This window comes from Gymnodraco acuticeps, unplaced genomic scaffold (assembly GCF_902827175.1).
Source record: "Gymnodraco acuticeps unplaced genomic scaffold, fGymAcu1.1, whole genome shotgun sequence".
NCBI classification, from domain to species: Eukaryota; Metazoa; Chordata; class Actinopteri; order Perciformes; family Bathydraconidae; genus Gymnodraco; species Gymnodraco acuticeps.
Window position 1 is genome coordinate 2,449,972 of NW_022990295.1, and position 17,875 is coordinate 2,467,846.

The 17,875-nt window shown below is 43.6% G+C and overlaps 1 protein-coding gene across 3 annotated transcripts in view; it reads left to right on the forward strand.

The window, feature by feature from the left end:
• Positions 1–17,805, forward strand: part of tiam2a (TIAM Rac1 associated GEF 2a) — a 95,671-nt gene extending 77,866 nt beyond the window's left edge. For 2 of the 3 annotated variants that reach the window (XM_034221960.1, XM_034221961.1), the window contains exons 16-27: positions 2,969–3,190; positions 4,402–4,470; positions 5,400–5,525; positions 6,003–6,111; positions 8,085–8,264; positions 8,507–8,625; positions 9,242–9,350; positions 9,775–9,833; positions 9,945–10,047; positions 10,273–10,366; positions 15,078–15,232; positions 15,774–16,459. In XM_034221960.1, coding sequence (XP_034077851.1) covers positions 2,969–3,190; positions 4,402–4,470; positions 5,400–5,525; positions 6,003–6,111; positions 8,085–8,264; positions 8,507–8,625; positions 9,242–9,350; positions 9,775–9,833; positions 9,945–10,047; positions 10,273–10,366; positions 15,078–15,232; positions 15,774–16,459 — 2,031 coding nt within the window. Of the gene's footprint in view, positions 1–2,968; positions 3,191–4,401; positions 4,471–5,399; positions 5,526–6,002; positions 6,112–8,084; positions 8,265–8,506; positions 8,626–9,241; positions 9,351–9,774; positions 9,834–9,944; positions 10,048–10,272; positions 10,367–15,077; positions 15,233–15,773 lie in introns of all 3 variants that reach the window. The other variant, XM_034221962.1, reaches the window with a different exon arrangement.
• Positions 17,806–17,875: the final 70 nt, after the last annotated feature.

The following is a 17,875-nucleotide window of genomic DNA, read 5'->3' on the forward strand; positions in this document are numbered from 1 at the left end:
GAATAGGAATTCACAGCCGCGCTGTCGGATGCACTCGTCTTCCCCCGCACTCCCGGGCTTTCCTCCCGCCTCCGCTGGCTCCTGTCCTCGGCTCTTAATTGGTTATTTGGGCTAGCTGTCGGGCTGTGTTGGTGGGATTGTTGTGAGGCAATCACAATTCCTGAGTCATGACAGTGTGGAGCCCCCCGCCTCCCACTTCCCTTTGCTTTTCTGCTCTCTTTCTCTCTGCCCACATCTTCTCGTCACGCTCTAATGCAGGTATCTGCCATTTAGTGTTGATGGGAATCTTACTCGCATAGAACGCTTTGTGAGAGGTAAACTTGTGTTTCCACGTGCACACTCTTCCCGGACTTCCAATAAAGCATATGCACTTTTCTTTACCCCCTCACCTCGGAAACTCCTTCATCATTTTATATGCGGAACACGAACATATCCTTGCAGCATGTGGGTGTGATGATAATTAACTCGGCACTTGAGTGGCGGTGTGTGCTACCGGACCGGCTCCCCCTCTCCTCTGGGCGCCTGTATCCAGAATGAATGGCAGATATGACTGTTATCTGGAGCTAGCAGCGGGCTGTTTGATGAATATGTTGCTCTGATATCCTTAACCTCTGTGTTTCCTTCAGGCTATCTTCCCCCTGGTCTGCCTGAGTTTTCCCAGAGTGTGTATCACTACATGAACGCTGACTGGCGCTGTGTCTGAAGTGTATTTTGTGACCTTTAGTTGGATTGTTTTGTCAGCATCTGTAGTTACATTGCTGGGTTACTTGGGTTCCTTATGAATTCCTTCTGAAAAAAGGACAAGTGCTACATGAATGTGGGTGTGAACAAAATAAATGTTTACAAGAATACATTCCCATCAGGTGGTGAATTAGATGATAGTTGGCAACATGTACTCTATGAGAACTTAGAACTTTCATGAGTAGAAATACTTGCAACCCAATTTATAGCAAAGTCCCTTTTAGCTATGCTAGCAGGATGGCTATGTTGGAAAGTCCGCCACTGGCAAAATCAAAATAACTTTTGCCATGACGTTTAAAAAAAACATTCATGTTACTCTCAGGATGAATTGTAATACACTTGTTAATCCCCTACATTTTCATCATCCATTAAATGTATCTTGTCTGCTTATCGGCAAAAAAACTTAAAGATTATATCCGCTAAACATTGGCATGTTAACTTTTAGTAAAGCCTCAAATAGCTAATAGCATGTCTGTAGACTTGATTTGAACATAAACGGAGAATGTGGTTTATTGTTATTGTTTTTAACATTCACAGGTAAGTCTGTTTGCAGTGAATATGTGGGGCACGTTCCAATCAGAACATCGCTCCACCAGCGCAGAGGGAAACATTAAGACCCCTCATAATTATCATCCCACATTCAAAGAGTTCCAGAGTGGAGCGCTGCTGTGGGAGTGGATCACATGAAAGAGGCTTAGCCAGACATACATGCAGAGGCATTTCCTCTCTACTTTCTACTCTTTCAGTCTGTCGCTCTCACACAGTCTACACTGCAGCATTGGAGGGCCGTCTCTAGAGTGACCATGCCATAATGAGCTGGCTGATGAATCACAGTCCTATTTAATGGAAGCCTTAGTTGTCTGGGCTCCCTGGCTGTGGATAGTGGTGGTTACTATGGGTGGTATCTCAAAATCATATCATTGGAGCAAAATGTCTCAGACATGCTTTCATACACTACGTGGAAAGTGTGTACGTGTGTGTATCGATGTCTGCAGTGTCAGAATGAAGCATGTATTGATCCATGTGTGTTGCTGTATAGTCTTGAGTAGTGAGCTCCACTTAAATGCTTGCTCATGCAATACCCCACACACACTGGCACAGAGTGCTGAGCAGCTGTTTTGCCTGCCGTTGCTGTGCAGCCGATAGGAACCTTCTATTACTGGCACTTATCAGCCTCTCCTGATTCCACCGACTCACCACAGATTGTAATTCTACATCATGTTTTTCCCTTGGAATAAGCAAGGCTGGTCATTATTAGGCTATTTTTAGTATTGAAATCACATCATAATTGATGGCTTGGGCACTACAGTCTGGCAATGCTTGAAGCAGTTGATGAAATAGTGCTTGAATAGCTTGTCAAGTAAGAAATGAGGATAGATTTGTCTTGTGTTGAAACATTTACTGTAGTGCTGGAAAACCATACTATACAGCGGTAATACAGAGAGGCTGATAATGGAAAATGTTCTGCCACAGCCGCTCTTCAAGATTCTACCCGCCACAGGCAACACTTCGTAGTGCTGTGCATACGGCTGATGTACATTTCTCTTCCCCAGGCAAAGCCCAAGTCCAATATGAAGCGATGCAGATTAGCTGGTTCTAAACCCTCTGTGGATGCTATGACGTTAAGTTGTTCATGGGGGTTCCACCTATCAGAAAAGTACAGGCAGGAGAAAAGCTTATTTTTTGTGAATGAGCAGAGGTATAACCAGCTGAATTTTGATAATGAGATGCTTCTAACCCACTCTCTTTAATATAAAACTATTTCAAACTATTCCATGAACACTTGGGATGTCCTGGCATGTCAAGTTTCCTGGAACACAAAGCTGTATGACTGTCCATTATGGATTTAGAAGAATAATGTGATATAATGCTATCTGCTGGGATATCCAGTCAGTCTTTCAGATGCTCCGTAAAGTCTTTGATGCAAAGCCAATTAGCATGAAGTGAATAACTTAATCTCCATAACACTCTTAGTATCCCCTGGAGAATCACTAGCCATGTTCAGTGTAGAATTATATACATCATTATTTTTTTGTGCAGCAATAGAGTTGAAATCATTAGTTGTGATTTGTTTAATGAGGGAGGCAAGAAGTCACATGTTAATAGATCCTCAATGTTTCTCATTGCTGTTTCTCAAGTGTGATAATCCTTATTTTATCCAGCTGGATTTTATAATCCCAGAGCTGCCTAAACTAAATACCCCTCCCTCTCTGTGTACCCCCCACAGAGCGTGGACACAGTCTGCACCCTCTACCAGTCCTGCCAGGAGGGGGCGGCCTCAGGGTCCGGGGGTTTGATGGACGACACCAAGGGGGCTCCAGTGAGGCAGGGAGGGGAGTCGGGCTCGGGTCCCACCCTGCTCAGACCCTGCCCCAAACACATGAGTGCCACTGAGAGGTTACGCAAGGTCATCCAAGAGCTGGTGGACACGGAGAAGTCCTACGTCAAGGTGAGAGCGCCAAGTATTTATTATTATAAGCTTACAGGACTAATGTGATTAAACCTAATTTGAAATCAGTTGCACTTACATTTGATTTTTTACTCCTCAGTTATACAAGTGTATATACTTTTTACTTTTATACAAAAAAGCACTATACTTTCTTTTAACTCCATCATAACTGGACTACTCATGTCTACATAATGGTCATCATCGCTGGCAGCTGCCAAGTTAAACATTTGGGAAGTGACAGTTTTTTAATTTAAAAATATATATAAATGATATATATCTTATCTGACTTTCCAGTCTGAACAATAACACCTTGTATCTTTCGTAAAATAGAGTTATAATATAGAAATTGATCATAGTGCTGGTAGATAGATTTAGCTTCTTTTGGACAATGCTAAGCTAGCTGTTTCCCCCAGTTTTTATGCTACGCTAAATTAACTGGCTACTCCATTCAGCTATATATTTAATATAAAAGATGAGGGTGAAAGTACTTCTTCTCATCTTAGTGTCAGCAAAAAAGCATTTAAGCTTATTTCCCAAAATGCTAAACCTTTCATTTTTATATAAGATATAATGCTGCGAGTGACATAAAACAAGAGAATGAATGCGGGAGAAGCTGTTTCCTGTTTCACAGTCAATGCTCTTCCATTCCTCCTACTCCTGTCTAGACTTATTTATCCTCTTCCCGCCCAATCTTTTTTGCTGCCCTCATGTTTTCTAATACGACCTTTTCCTCCCTGACACATATTAAACAGCTACACTCTTGATCTTCCCGACTCTGTTTTTTTTTCTTCCTTTGTCCTAATTTTTCATTAAGTCCATTCCCCGGTGCACCCCTCCTCTTCCAATCGCTGTTGATTTGTAATTGAGTGAGGAGATTGTCTACCCAGAGTGCCTTGATGCAGGCATGCTCGCCCGTATCCATGCACCACTCACGAGTGAGGCAGTCTGGGGAGGGGAGGGGGAGGGGGAGGATCATAAATCAACCTAATGAGAATATCTCCGCTGATACCGAGACAAGCTACAGCCACATTAAAATAGTGGGGGGAGGAGGAGGGAGAAGATGGAGGAATGGGTTGAGGGACTGTGGGAGGGGAAACAATCAGAGGTTGTAAAGGGAAAAACAAATGGTCAGATTTGTAAATGAGGTTAAAGAATAGAATGCTGTATGATTCCTTCTCTCTGACCTTTGTTTTTATTTATCTTGTGCACAGGACCTGGACTGTTTGTTTGAGATTTACCTGAAACCCCTGCAGAATGAAACCTTCCTCACACTGGACGAGGTAGGTGGCGTGTGTGTGTGTGTGACATAATGGGAGGTGTATCAGCCCGAGGCGTATCCTGGGAGGTGCTGAGGCGAAATAGGATGTGGAATTCATTGAGTGTTTATTACCCAGAGGTGACGCCAATGAACCCTACTAGGCATCTCCCTCATTACCACTGTGGCTGGCTGGAGGACACATTTGCATTCCCCTACGTGACCTTCCGGCGCCCCACTGGGAACCGCCAATAAGGGCTAGTTTGAGATAAAACCCACCCTTTAAGAATCCACGTCGGATTCACACACCACTGTATAGCTGTGATTTCACCTCTTTCCATAAATAAAAACGTTTTTTCCTTCTCCTTTTGTAAACACCTTGAATGAAGCCGTCAGTGTGTGTTCCTGTGGAGTAGCCGCAGCATGCTAATAACCTCGGTGTTGCAGTTTCCAGCCCTGTGTGCAGAGCGTGACCTCACACACAGGACGACTCTCCCAAGACGCACTAGTCGATAGGCCACTGAGCACTGGGGCAAATTAAAAGGCAGTTATGGGACAGCAGAACGTGTCCAGACACAAAATAGAGGAGTGTGCTGAAACGGCTTTTAATGAAGGGAAGGGTTGACCCTGGGAGTGTGTGTGGGAGACGGTGTGTTAGACGGTTGAAGTGTGTGTGCGCTGCATTCATAGGCTTGTCCCCAAGTGCCTTTGTCAGAGATGGAGCCATCAGAGTGGAGCTTTATAACACTCCAGGGTGTCTGTCTGACATGCTATTATGAATTACAAGCTATCTAGGCTGTTTTTTTTTCTTGTAGCCTCATATTCATTCTCCCCCTCCCCTTCAATCTTCCTCCCATCCATCCTTATCCATCACCACCTCTTCTTTCCTCACCTCCTCCTACCCATCGCTCTCTTCCTCCTACCCATCGCTCTCCTCCTCCTCCTCCTCTTCAGATGGAGAGTCTGTTTGGCAGCCTGCCTGAGATGTTGGACTTCCAGAGGGTCTTCCTGCAGACCCTAGAGGAGAGGATCGCCTCCTCGCCTGATTTCAACACCCTGGAGACCCCCTCACAATTCAAGGTGAGACCCCCACACAATAACATATCAAGTTATTGATTAAATGTCCGAAGCCTTAACGGGTTTTCCATAAGAATGAGTATACAGAACGACGTTATCGTCAAACCAGGTCATTTTAACCACATTTCCAAAGAGAAAGTTATAATATTTGATATCTTGAGGTTTATTAATAATTGAGGTGGTGTGACAGGGGCATCTCCGGGTGATTCATAGTCTTCACATGACAGGGTTATTGATCGAGGCGGCGGTTCACTGGTTGGATTGTGAGCTGCTGAAAGCTAGTGTACTCAGGAGGTTAGGTAAGAGGGAGAGGACAGAGGGGGGGCCCAGAGTGGTTACGGTCGTGACTTCACATGTTCGTGCTCTTTCATCCCCTCTCTCTCTTCTCGTGTGTCTGTGTGTAGCCTCGCTCTCTCACCATCTGTACGGCACTCAGTCCCATCTCTTGTTTTTCTCTCTCACACCCTCTCGGGTTCGCAGAAGCTGCTGTTTTCTCTCGGGGGTTCATTCCTCTACTACGCCGACCACTTCAAGCTCTACAGCGGCTTCTGCGCCAACCACATCAAGGTCCAGAAGGTCATGGAGAGAGGTACAACACACACCTGAACATGTGAAGAACACACACACACTCCTAAGGCACAAAATGAAATAGTATTTGCAGACATACCGTCCCACACAATCCCTGCTAAATCCGGTTTCCTTGCACCTCCGTTGCATCAGAGACACCTCTTGGCTCTCACTGTTGAAGGTTTGTCCTTATATTTTGGCGGAAAAAAACATTGCCTCCATTTGACTGCTAGTCCTGTTCCATTTCCATCCTCATTCACAACATGTTGGCACAGGGAGAAACAAAATCCCCCTTTCATTTTGTGATCTACTGTTTATTACCAATTCAAGCCATTACCTGAAGTTTAAATAAATACACACATTTATTAATCACACAGACTTTGGATAACCTTGTTCACAAACAGCGTAGCCCTCATATTTCTTAGCGTCTCCCTCAGCATGCGACAGAGTAGACGTTTTAAACTTGATTTATGCCCGCTTTGGGAATGCTGCCCAGTGCCGGGAGAGACGTAAGGAGATTGGCTTCTTTGCAGAGACAGGTGGGGTGGGCAAATTACCCCCGTGCTGCTTAAATCTGACCCATTACTAGAATTGCGTGGGATATTCCTCGAAGTAAGCAGCAGGATGGACATTTAATAGGATTACGGGAGGAAAACACTCAGAAAAGTCCCCGACGGGTCAGAGTTACCTAGAGGAGAAGGACATGTGGTTTTAAAACAACTCTGGTGCATGGAATAGTTTCTGCAGTGTTGAAAATGTTAAATGTTTTATTTTAATTGAATTATGTATAATCATATGTAAGGAAAAGGATCAGGGCCACATTTATTTTTAGATCCAACCAAAAGTGTGTTTGTTTTTTTGGAGTTCTGAGATGAAACTCAATCTTCTGAGAAGACTCTCTCTGTTAGAAAAAAATCTGCAATTAGAATGTACAAAGATCACAACCCCACTACCCAGTCAAAGATTTTATCATTTTATTTTATTTTGGGGGTACATTTTTTGCTCAGGATTGTTATTCTTAAGTCTATGTTCAGTGCCAACTCAAAATGGCTCCAAGTTTTTTAGCATAGGGAAAATATGCTAAGAGTCAAAGTGCTGTACTTACAGGGATCATACACCCTATTCTTTACCCAAAGCTTTAAATGGCTGGGTGTGCTGTTCTATACTTGTTGCACGGAATCTAATATTAGAACGACATGTAGCACAATAATTGCACGGTTCAGATAAGAATAACCAAGGATAACATAGCTGCATACAGAGTATATATTTGGCTCTGCGTGGTCACAAGCAGCTGATCCGAGGCCACAGAGAAGACATCTTTGTCAACCCTTAAAGTAATTACATGCCCGTCAGTGCCATCTTCATCACTCCCCCTCCCTTTGCCATCATGCCAAGGGCCCTGGGTTGCCTTAGTTTCTCTGTTTATTTGTCGACTCGTTAATTGCCTGCCAATTACTCTGGCAGGTGTCGATGAGGCTGCCTGTCTGTGGCTGGGAGTGCTATAATTAATACTTTAATGCCCCCCCCCAGTAGGCATCGTGGAAGCATGCTGCTCGGGGAAAATGTCATCACCTTTACAGAAGGCTCATTCCGTTTTATACCTGCCCTTTCACACTATGCTTTGGCTTCACTGCAAACTAAGGAGTCCCAACTTGGTTGTTTTCACCCCGGTGTAAATCAGAGGGGCTTAAGTAACTTGTGACAGTGCGGCAAGATCTTTTTTACTTTTGCTTGTCTAATGATACTCAGAGGCCTTGTGCTGAGTATAATGGATGCATTAGCAGATGTTTAAACTTAAATACTGCAGTGGTCATGGTGGGGTGGAGAGGCCTACACCACCCTCTGCTGGAGACTGCTTATTGCACCGTGATTCTGCACTGGCCAGCACAACAGTATCAGATCTAGGATTAGTTTACAATACAGCAACACATGCATGACACCATCAGAAAACCAAAAGCTGAAGGGTCCTTTTTTAATTTGTAATGTGTTTTTCAGCAAAGACGGATCAGGCCTTCAAGGAATTCCTAGATGCGAGGAACCCCACCAAGCAGCACTCCTCCACCCTGGAGTCCTACCTGATTAAACCGGTGCAGAGAGTGCTGAAGTACCCCCTGCTGCTCAGGGAGCTGGTGTCCCTCACTGACGCAGACAGCGAGGAGCACTACCACCTCACCGGTAGGACAATAAACACACATGAACATTCACAGGCACACCCAAACACATGGGGAGGACGTGCTATACATACCAGACAAGATCACACGTGTCATTTCAGTGTCTTGTCGTCATGCTATCATGCCTGCAAGTATTAAGTGACACATCTCAGAGATTACTCAATGAGCAAATAAAACCTGCTACTGTAATGCAAAGCGTCCACATATACAGTGAATAATTGAAACATTCTGTTTGTGTCCCTGCAGAGGCTCTGAAGGCCATGGAGAAGGTGGCCAGCCACATCAACGAGATGCAGAAGATCTACGAGGATTACGGCTCCGTGTTCGATCAGCTCGTAGCGGAGCAGACTGGCCACGATAAGGAGGTAGATTACAGAAAAATATGTATAATCATCAATCACAGTGCATATATCGGAAGTTTCCTTAACGACCATAGCCATATGAGAGCAGATCGGGACTTTTTGGGAGGGTGGCTCAAAGAGACAGGCGCTAAAACAGCATTTCAGAGGGATCCGAAAAGGGTGTTTTTTAACATCAGAGCATGACAACATTCTGTATCAGAAAAGATTCAAGTATGATCTTAAAATAAGCATATTATGTTGCCTTTTAAACTACTTCCTCCCAGTTAAAGTGGGGATGTTTACGCCATCTTCTGTGCGTTGCCTCCGGGGATTGAATACATTTACATATTGATGGAATATTTAGCTGGTAACCTCTGCAGTTTAAATATTCAAATTGAATGCCAAATGATGTTGTCCAGGCCCACTGAATGTTTTCGACGTACTTTTTCGGCAAAAACGAGATACAAACTCTCTTTAAAATCAGCTCTCATCCCAATAACACAACCAGTATTTTGTATTGTCTGTGCAGCTCCAGTCATAGCCATGAATACTGAGTCCGGCCCACAGAGCAGCATGCTGTCTGGTTTCTGTTCCTCCCTCTCTTCTGTTTTTTAAACGGTTTCCTGTGTGTCTCTTTCAGGTCACAGAGATCTCGATGGGAGAGTTTCTCATGCATTCCTCAGTGGTCTGGCTCAACCCGCATTCATCGTTGGGTCGCATGAGAAAAGACCCTGAAATGACCGTGTTTGGTGAGTCTGCATTCTTCTCCCACCATAATTACCGTTGCATTCTGGGAAAAGTTAGACCCCCTCCTTTCCCTACCATAAAACGTCCACCCCTTACTAAGAATTCTGGCGAGAGGTTAAGGGACCCATGTAAATAAAGTTTTCTTTGCCAAAACAGCCTCTGAACAACTGTCATGTGGCCATCAGATTTTTACGAGGTTAATCGGTACAAACCGGCTGTATCAGGTGTTCTGTAGAGCCACCCAGAGTTGTGTTTGCAATGGAACTCAAAGCAGATTTTCAGTGACTCTCACTATCCAGAGCTGTAGCGCAGATGCAAGCTTGAAGGCCTCCTGCTGTAAAATGTTTCTGAGGGATGCTCTCCTTCAGTCGCTTTCCCCTAGAGACATTCACAGGAAAACTCACACTGATGTGTTCTCTCTTACAGTGTTCAAGAAAGCGGTGATATTGGTCTACCGGGAAAACAACAAGCTGAAGAAGAGGATGGTAAGCATTGTGTCTGATGCAGCAGTCTCCTCTCACATGCGTCAGATGGGCTCTTTGGTTTGAACTTTTGTTCTCCTCTCTCCCATGTGGCATTCTCTTTGTGATGACCAGACCAACTCTCGTTCGGCCCTTTCTCACGGAGACGCAGACCCCTTTAAGTTCCGTTGGCTCATCCCTCTCTCTTCACTGCAGGTCAGATTGGGAAATACTGCCGGTAAGGACTCTCACACTGCCACATTAGCCCCACTAAATCACTCACAAAGTACATCCACTAAATCGTATTATTCCCCCACCAAACCTGAAGCTAATTCTTCTTGCCCACACACACACCTCTCCTGGCATCTTTCCTGAGCTCCCCTCCTTATCTCTTTCTGAAACCATAAACCATGTTTGGACTGTGTGATTAAAAGCCTCTCCTTTTATTGCCTCACTTTCTCAGGAGCCGGCACAGAGGGCAGCTGCATCTGGGAGCTGATTCACTCCAGGTCTGAAGTGGAGGGGAGGCCGGAGACCGTGTTCCAGCTGTGCAGCAGGTCAGAGATGAACCCTTCAGGGGGATCACAGTGATTAATGCTGGCATGCATTCATGGAGTCCATAGTGCTTTTTCTTTATATAATTAGGGTCTTTTTACAAGTTAGTTAAAGGTCCCCTATTATACTGTTTTTCATCAATATAATATAGTTCTCAGATATATACAAAACATGTCTCTGAAGTGTTTGGCCTCAAAATACCAAACAGATCGTGCACTGTAGCATCCCATAATCCCCTCTGTTTCAGCCCTGTTTCAAAAGCGCTGATTCTCTGTCTGTTACTTGAGATGAAAATAAGGAGCCACTCCCCACGCCCCTCTGCGAGATATTTGGTTAAAAAGAACACAATGGTGCTCTAGGAGGAGATTCAGGTGATAAGGGGGGGGGGGGTTACCTTGGTTCAATCAAATCAAGTTTTATTTATATAGCACATTTATAAACGATTTTTGGTCGAGCCAAAGTGCTGTACATATAATAAAAATAGCCTACAGTAGAGACACTTTACAGCAAATACAACAGCACAGATTGTTCAGAATATCAGTATGAGAAAAACGACACCCTCTATCCTTAGACCCTCACATCGTACAAGGAAAAACTTCCAGAGAAAACCCACAGTTTAAAGGGAACATGGGAGAAACCTCAGGGAGAGCAACAGAGGAGGGATCCCTCTCCCAGGACGGACTGACGTGCAATAGATGCCGTGTGTAAATCGAAGAGATAATACATTTTACAGCATATAGACCGAATGTTAGGAAATGCATGTGTCTGTAATAAGAAGATGAATCCACGAGGATGTCAGCTACAATCCTGAGGAAGCCATCAGGGAAGCAGCATGGCGAGACCCAAAGCAGGACCGCAGAGACAGGTTCAGCCACGACCCGAAGTCCACGACTTAATCCAGAACTCAGGATAGAGGATCCAAGACACAGGGACTACAGCAAGAGGATCAGCCTCGACTCCGGATCCCGGCGTAGATATAGATACAAAACAAGAAAAAAGATTTGGCTGGGTTAATCGGAACAAGAGAATACACAGACACAGACAGAGAGGGAAAAGGTCATTGGATAAAAGTTATTCTTGATAACCCTCTAGAAAGATCTCATGAACTTCCCCACTCAATCTATCAAGACCCGAGCAGTTCTATTAGATATAGGATAAGAAACAGAGATAAGGAGCACAACAACCTATCTCTTTGTCAGATGCACTCCCCCGCTTATCTAAGCGACTCTGTACCCCGTTACCCTTTACAAGGCCATAGACCAGCAGAGGGAAAATGGGGGGTGTGTAAGGGTAAGGATTTTTAAGAATAATCCGCAAGGGTCTAAAGGGAAAAAAGATGAAATATAATATACTATATTTTAAGTAATCCCCTACCATTCCTATATTTGAATAATGTATAAACTATTTTAAAAATACTTTATGAAATCCTATGTTATGTTATAAATATTAAAATAAATAACTAAATGAATAAATAAATAAATGAATAAATAGATAATTAAACAAAAGCTAAAGAGAAAAAGGGAGTTTTAAGTGTTGATTTAAAAACCCCAGGGTCTGGGCCGACCTCACATGGAGGGGCAAAGTATTCCAGAGCCTAGGGCCAGCCGCTGCGAAAGCTCGATGCCCTCGGGTTTTAAGCCTGGTCTTAGGCACTATCAACAACAGCTGATCAGCCGACCTTAAGGCTCTGCCTGGGGTGTAGCGATGGAGGAGTTCGGCTATATAGGCAGGAGCCAGCCCATTAAGGCTTTAAAAACAAATAAAAGGAGTTTAAAATCTATTCTGAACCGAACTGGAAGCCAGTGCAATGAAGCCAGAATTGGGGTGATATGGTCGCGCTTTTTATGGCCAGTGAGAAGACGTGCAGCTGCATTCTGCACTAGCTGGAGGCGTCTAATTGAGGCCTGGTCCATACCCACATACAGAGCGTTGCAGTAATCCAGTCTCGAGGTAACAAAGGCGTTAATAACCCTTTCTAGGTCTTTAAAAGATAAAAACGACTTGGTCTTAGCCAATAGTCGTATTTTGAAAAAGCAGGTCTTGACTACAGTGCTAACCTGCTTATCAAATGTAAAGGCGCTGTTGAAGGTCACTCCAAGGTTCATAACAGAGGGGAGGATATTTTTGGTTGGTGTCCAAAAAAGATGACCTCGGTCTTACTCTCATTAAGGGTGAGGAAGTTTTGGCTCAGCCAGGATTTAATCTCTGTTAAGCAGTCCTTCAACTGCTGTAATGAGTTGGCATTTTGATTGAGAGGCAGATACATCTGTACATCATCAGCGTAACAATGGAAGGGGATATTATGTTTTGTAAGAATTGAACCTAGGGGCAGTATGTACAATAGAAAAAGGATGGGGCCCAGAATCGAGCCTTGGGGAACCCCACAGGTAAGAGGGGCTGGTTGGTGATTGGCTAATGGTTACACAAGCCAAAAAAACATGATGACATCATAAAGTAGCCAAAATCTGATCAGCTCATTTTCAGACAGGTTTTGATATAAATGGATCAGGACAAAAAGTCAGTGAATCTTTGTTCCTGAAACTTTCAGAGTCTCTTAACACAGAGGGGACACATGTGTATGTATAAAGTGGATTTTGCATAATAGGTGACCTTTCAAGGTTTATTTCAACATTAGTCTTGTATCTGATTATGTAACTATTACCATTTCTATTAGTTATTATAACATAACATTCATACAGTTACATTAACTCCAACAGTGTGTGATATGCAAGGTTGGAAACATGCCAAACATTAAGATAGATTGTTATACCATTTTTATCTGGAGGCAAAATCAAAGTGAGCATGTCCTTAGTGTGTGTAATCATTTATTATTGCACAGGGACACTTGTTTACTTGTTTATTTATTTAAAGGACAGTGCACATTAATCCACATTGCTGTAAATGAGCCAGTATTTGCAACTGTTGTCCTTGGCAAGATGTTAAATGACCACAACAAGACTAGAGAAATAAAAACATAATTAAATAGAATATAACAGACAATAGCAGTACAACAATAAATAGCAGTACAACAATAAATAGGAACAGACAAACATGTAAACAGATGAAATATCATCATACCTTGATACAGTTAAAAGTGTTCACATTTTTGATTGCTTAAAAGCCAGTTCTTATGATAGCGGTTAAATGTATGATAGGAGGTGTTATTCCTTATCTGTATCGGTATTGTGTTCCAGAGTGTTGATGCCCTCACAGAGAAACAGTGTTTGCCAAAGGAACTGGACCTAAGAGGGGACTACACAGTCCCCTCTTCGGGCAGACCTTGTGGTTCTGCTGTGTCCTTGCCGTGTATAATCTTAAAAATGAGACATGCGTCAGTGTGTTTTAAAAGATGTTCCCAGCTGAGCAGGTTATGTTTGTCCATGGTGGTATAGCTTAGGTTTTCTGTCCAAAACTTTGAGAGCTTGTTTGTAAAGTGACAGGATAGGCCTTGTGTTGTGCTATTCGCCTGGGTCCAGCTGGTCATACAGTATGTTAGGTGGGGAAGGATCATGGCAGTCATATAGAGTTTTGCTACAGGTGATGACACCATACCTTTCACCTTATCTCTCACATAGGTTTAGCAAACATCTGCCATTTCCATGTCTGATTATCTTCTAACACCATCAGTCTTATTTTTAACATTGGTACAGATGTTCAGATCTCAATGTTACTACTGATATAAACATGGTCAAGGCTGTGAAAAGACCCACTGGAATTATCTACTTGATCAAATATACATAAAATGAAATATGTTCCTACATCATTAAAGTAAACCCCTTTTAAAATGGCTGGGTGATGCTCCATCTTAAGTACAATACAACCCATTTAGTTAAAACATGTTTTACTGTTCACTGTTCACTGAAGCCTAATAATTGTTTTATTTTATTTCGAACAATATGCCTTTTCTCCTAATTGCTGCTCCCGGTCTCATATCTGTCTGTTTAATAAGAGGGTATCGCCAGCAGCTGGTTAGCTTAGCGTAGCATTAGGACTCAAAACAATTAAGAACTATGCCTACCAGCACCTTCCTCATTAGCATTTTATTTGGTTTTCGTACACAATAAACAATGAGATGTATTACTTAATGAGAATTTGAGGTCTTTATGCGCAGCGAAGCCAATCGATTGCTGGCTGTTGCTTCATATGGACCAATAGGAGACTGGTATCATCTTCTTCCAACTCTCGTATTTCCCAGATATGTCAACCTATACTTGTTTTGATTTATTAGACTTTGTAAAAGAGAAAATGTCTAATCAAAACTGCTGAAATTGTATTTATATAGCCGAATATTACAAACCCGTTGTCTGAAGGGGCTTTACAGATCAACAAACAAGAATGACAATTAAAAGATAGAATGTAAAATACAAATATTTGAATGTGACCCTTAATCTTTTATGACTCACTTTAATAATCGTATCTTGTAAATGTGCTATCAGTTTGGTATTGTTCCTGGAAACCTATGTTTTCCATTGTTTGAGCATTTAAAAAAGCACAATCAGTCTACACTAGTATGGTGGTGGGAGTGAAGCCCGCGACCCACTTGGTGATTCTCATTACACTCTGTGAAATTGGGATCACTCCTAATGAATTACATCACCCATTTCACTGGGGACACAATGGAAGTCTCTCACCAATCGCCCCTTAATCTATATTTAGCTTCTGAAATCAACCTGCACTCACATGACTAAGGTTCCTCTGCTGTGTCCTCCTCAGTGTGCCGGAGAACAAGGTCAACATCATCAAGGTCATCCGCTCCATCCTGCGGGAGAACGTGAGGAGGAACATGAGGGGCGAGGCCACGCTGGAGAGGGGCTGCAAGGAGCGCCTGGCCCCCCTGTGCAGCACCCGGCCCTCCTCCGCCCGGCTGGGTGAGCGCTCAGAAGCATTTACATCAGGGGTGTCCAAACTACGGCCCGGGGGCCATTTCTAATTGGCCCGCAGCTCATTTTAAAAGTATAATTGAATATGGCCCACACATGAAACTTGTGCCTGTCTTATATTGTACTTCTTAGATATATCTATAAATATATTACACAGTATCATGTGTTAATAAACCCCATTTTCAAACACATTCAGTCAATTCAAGTTGAAAACATTTAACAACTTAGTTGATCAATAAAAAGCCTCTTGAAAGATCTTTAAACAAAACTTGACATTTGTTTGGAGTACCAGGCACTGCTTGCTGGGAATTCTCCCTATAAAAACATGTCCACATAAGGCAGAGGAGTGATTCTTGCTGACTGGTATTTAGCCTTTTATCATTAGCTGTGTAATGCTGAGTATGCATGTTCTTTAGAGACGATTGTATCTTACTTTGTAGGTCATAAAATGCTAAAGGGGGCTGAGGATGCAAGTGTTTGGCTCAGATAAGAGTCCACGTCTGATTTCCATCTCCAAATGTGTCCTCAGGTTCCACCAGGGCGTCCTGGTTGTGTAAGCCCCCCCTTGGAGACCCCTCTTCCCAGGCTGGGGCCGCCAAAGTGGGGCCGGACTCAGACGAGGGGAGCCTGAGCAGCGGGACCTTCAGTCTGTGCGGAGTCCCTCCCCCCTGCCCCTCCTCTGAGTCCCAGACCCTCCCTGCCCAGAAGAACTGGTCTCACACCCCCGGATCCAAATCCCAGCCTCGCTCCTCCTCCTCCGCCGTGAAAGAGTCAGACATTTTGAGCGACGACGACGGCTTCATAGAGGGGGGGACGCGGAGGGGCAGTGGAGACGGCAGTTCTCCATCCAGCACCATCGAAGATCAGTTCCTCCAACTGAAACTCTCAGAGGACGCTGCCAAGGCGCCATGTGTCCAACCGGAGGGGGACACGCCGGAGACCCAACCCAAACTGATCCGGGGACACTTCGGTGCTGTGAAGAGGAAAACCAGCAGCTGCAGGAGGAGCCAGGGCGCCCTGCTGAGCATGAAGACACAGAGCAGGTCCCTGGACAGCCAGGCGGACGCAGCGTCTCTGTCGGGGGGGGTGGACCTCAACGCCCTGCTGGAGAGAGACTACAGTGTCCAGAGTCTGACTTCTGTAGTGAACGAGGACTGCTTCTATGAGCCGGTGGAGAGCTGTGCTGCTGACTCTGGGAACGCCACCTCCTCATAACGGACACCCCAGAACAATGGTCATAAAGGTGAAAGACTGACCCAAGCCCCTGCGTCATTAGAGGGAAACCCCTGTGTGGCTGTGAAGCTGTGCCTCAACTCGGAACACAGTTTAGGAAAGCATACACCAGCCTGCTAAAAAGTTAGATGTAAATGATCTTTTTCTTATGGAAGCCTATTATCTGACGGACCCACTTTCTCTCCCTAGAGTGGTGAAGCGAAGTGATTTCTGTCCCATTGATAATAACTGCAATAAATCTGCCAAGCACTGATGCGTTCTCGCCATTTCCTCAGCTTCCCAACAAACTGCTTAGTGACGTATTCCAGCCTAGTTTACCCTGCCGCTCATGCCGATTGGCAGCTGTTGATTCCGTGTTGGACCTTTTCTATGAAGAAAGGGGGGAGAGTGTCCTCTTTCTTTTAGTCCCTGAAGTTATATGAGGAATAAAAGTCCACAGGGAACATAGAGCCACAGGATACGCAGATGAAATTAGGTTCTTATCAGGGTTATTCATTTGTATTTGGTGCCGCAGAACCAAACACTGTAGATCTCCGCTTATTACAAATGGCTTTGTGTTAAAAATGAAAGGAGTGAGGGCTAATGAGGTCCACACAAAGACCAGAGGCGGTCACGTCACATGACATCGGCCTCAACAAACAGGAAGGAAACTTTCCCAACAAAGCCTTTCTTGCTGTATTTTGTGCACTAAAGTACAACGTTTGCCTATATTTTTTGAAAGATTTTTACAGGTTTTAATGTTAATAATACTGTTTTTATTTATTAATAGGTTTGATTATGTATATCTTAGCAAACAAACTTTTTTTGGGTGAAGGCTTGAACTGTTGGCTGAAGATTTGGTCCATTACTAATACGAAAGATGCAATACCGGTACAATGTGTACACTTCATTTTTAATGTAGCCCACTGGATTTGGGTGGTCTTTCTCTGAAGATTTGAGATTGCTAGTGGTTGCATTGGGATGTAAACGTTAAGGTATGGCTGCTTATTTGAATGATTTAAACTGCAGTAATGTTTAAACCCCATCGTTTCTTTTTATGTTTGTGTCCTGTATATACTCTTCTATATTTGTAAACATTTATGTATGATCTTATACATACTTGACACTGTACAGGTAAGACACAAGACAGGAAATAGAAGACGTTGCAGCTGATATTTTTGTAAAAACGTTTGGTTTGCCATAGCTGTACATGTCATGGTACTCAGGCAAACCTCTACAACATTATTTACCTTCTCAACTTTACCATGCCTTTTAATGCTAGCATACCAATGAATGTGAATGTCCCATTCTTATGGAAATGTTTTATAAATAAAAGTTGTATCTGTGAATGATGCCTGGAGAACAATGCTTTCAACCTTCAAAGTGTGTCAGTTGAGTTTGTATAAAGTAAAGCAGTGC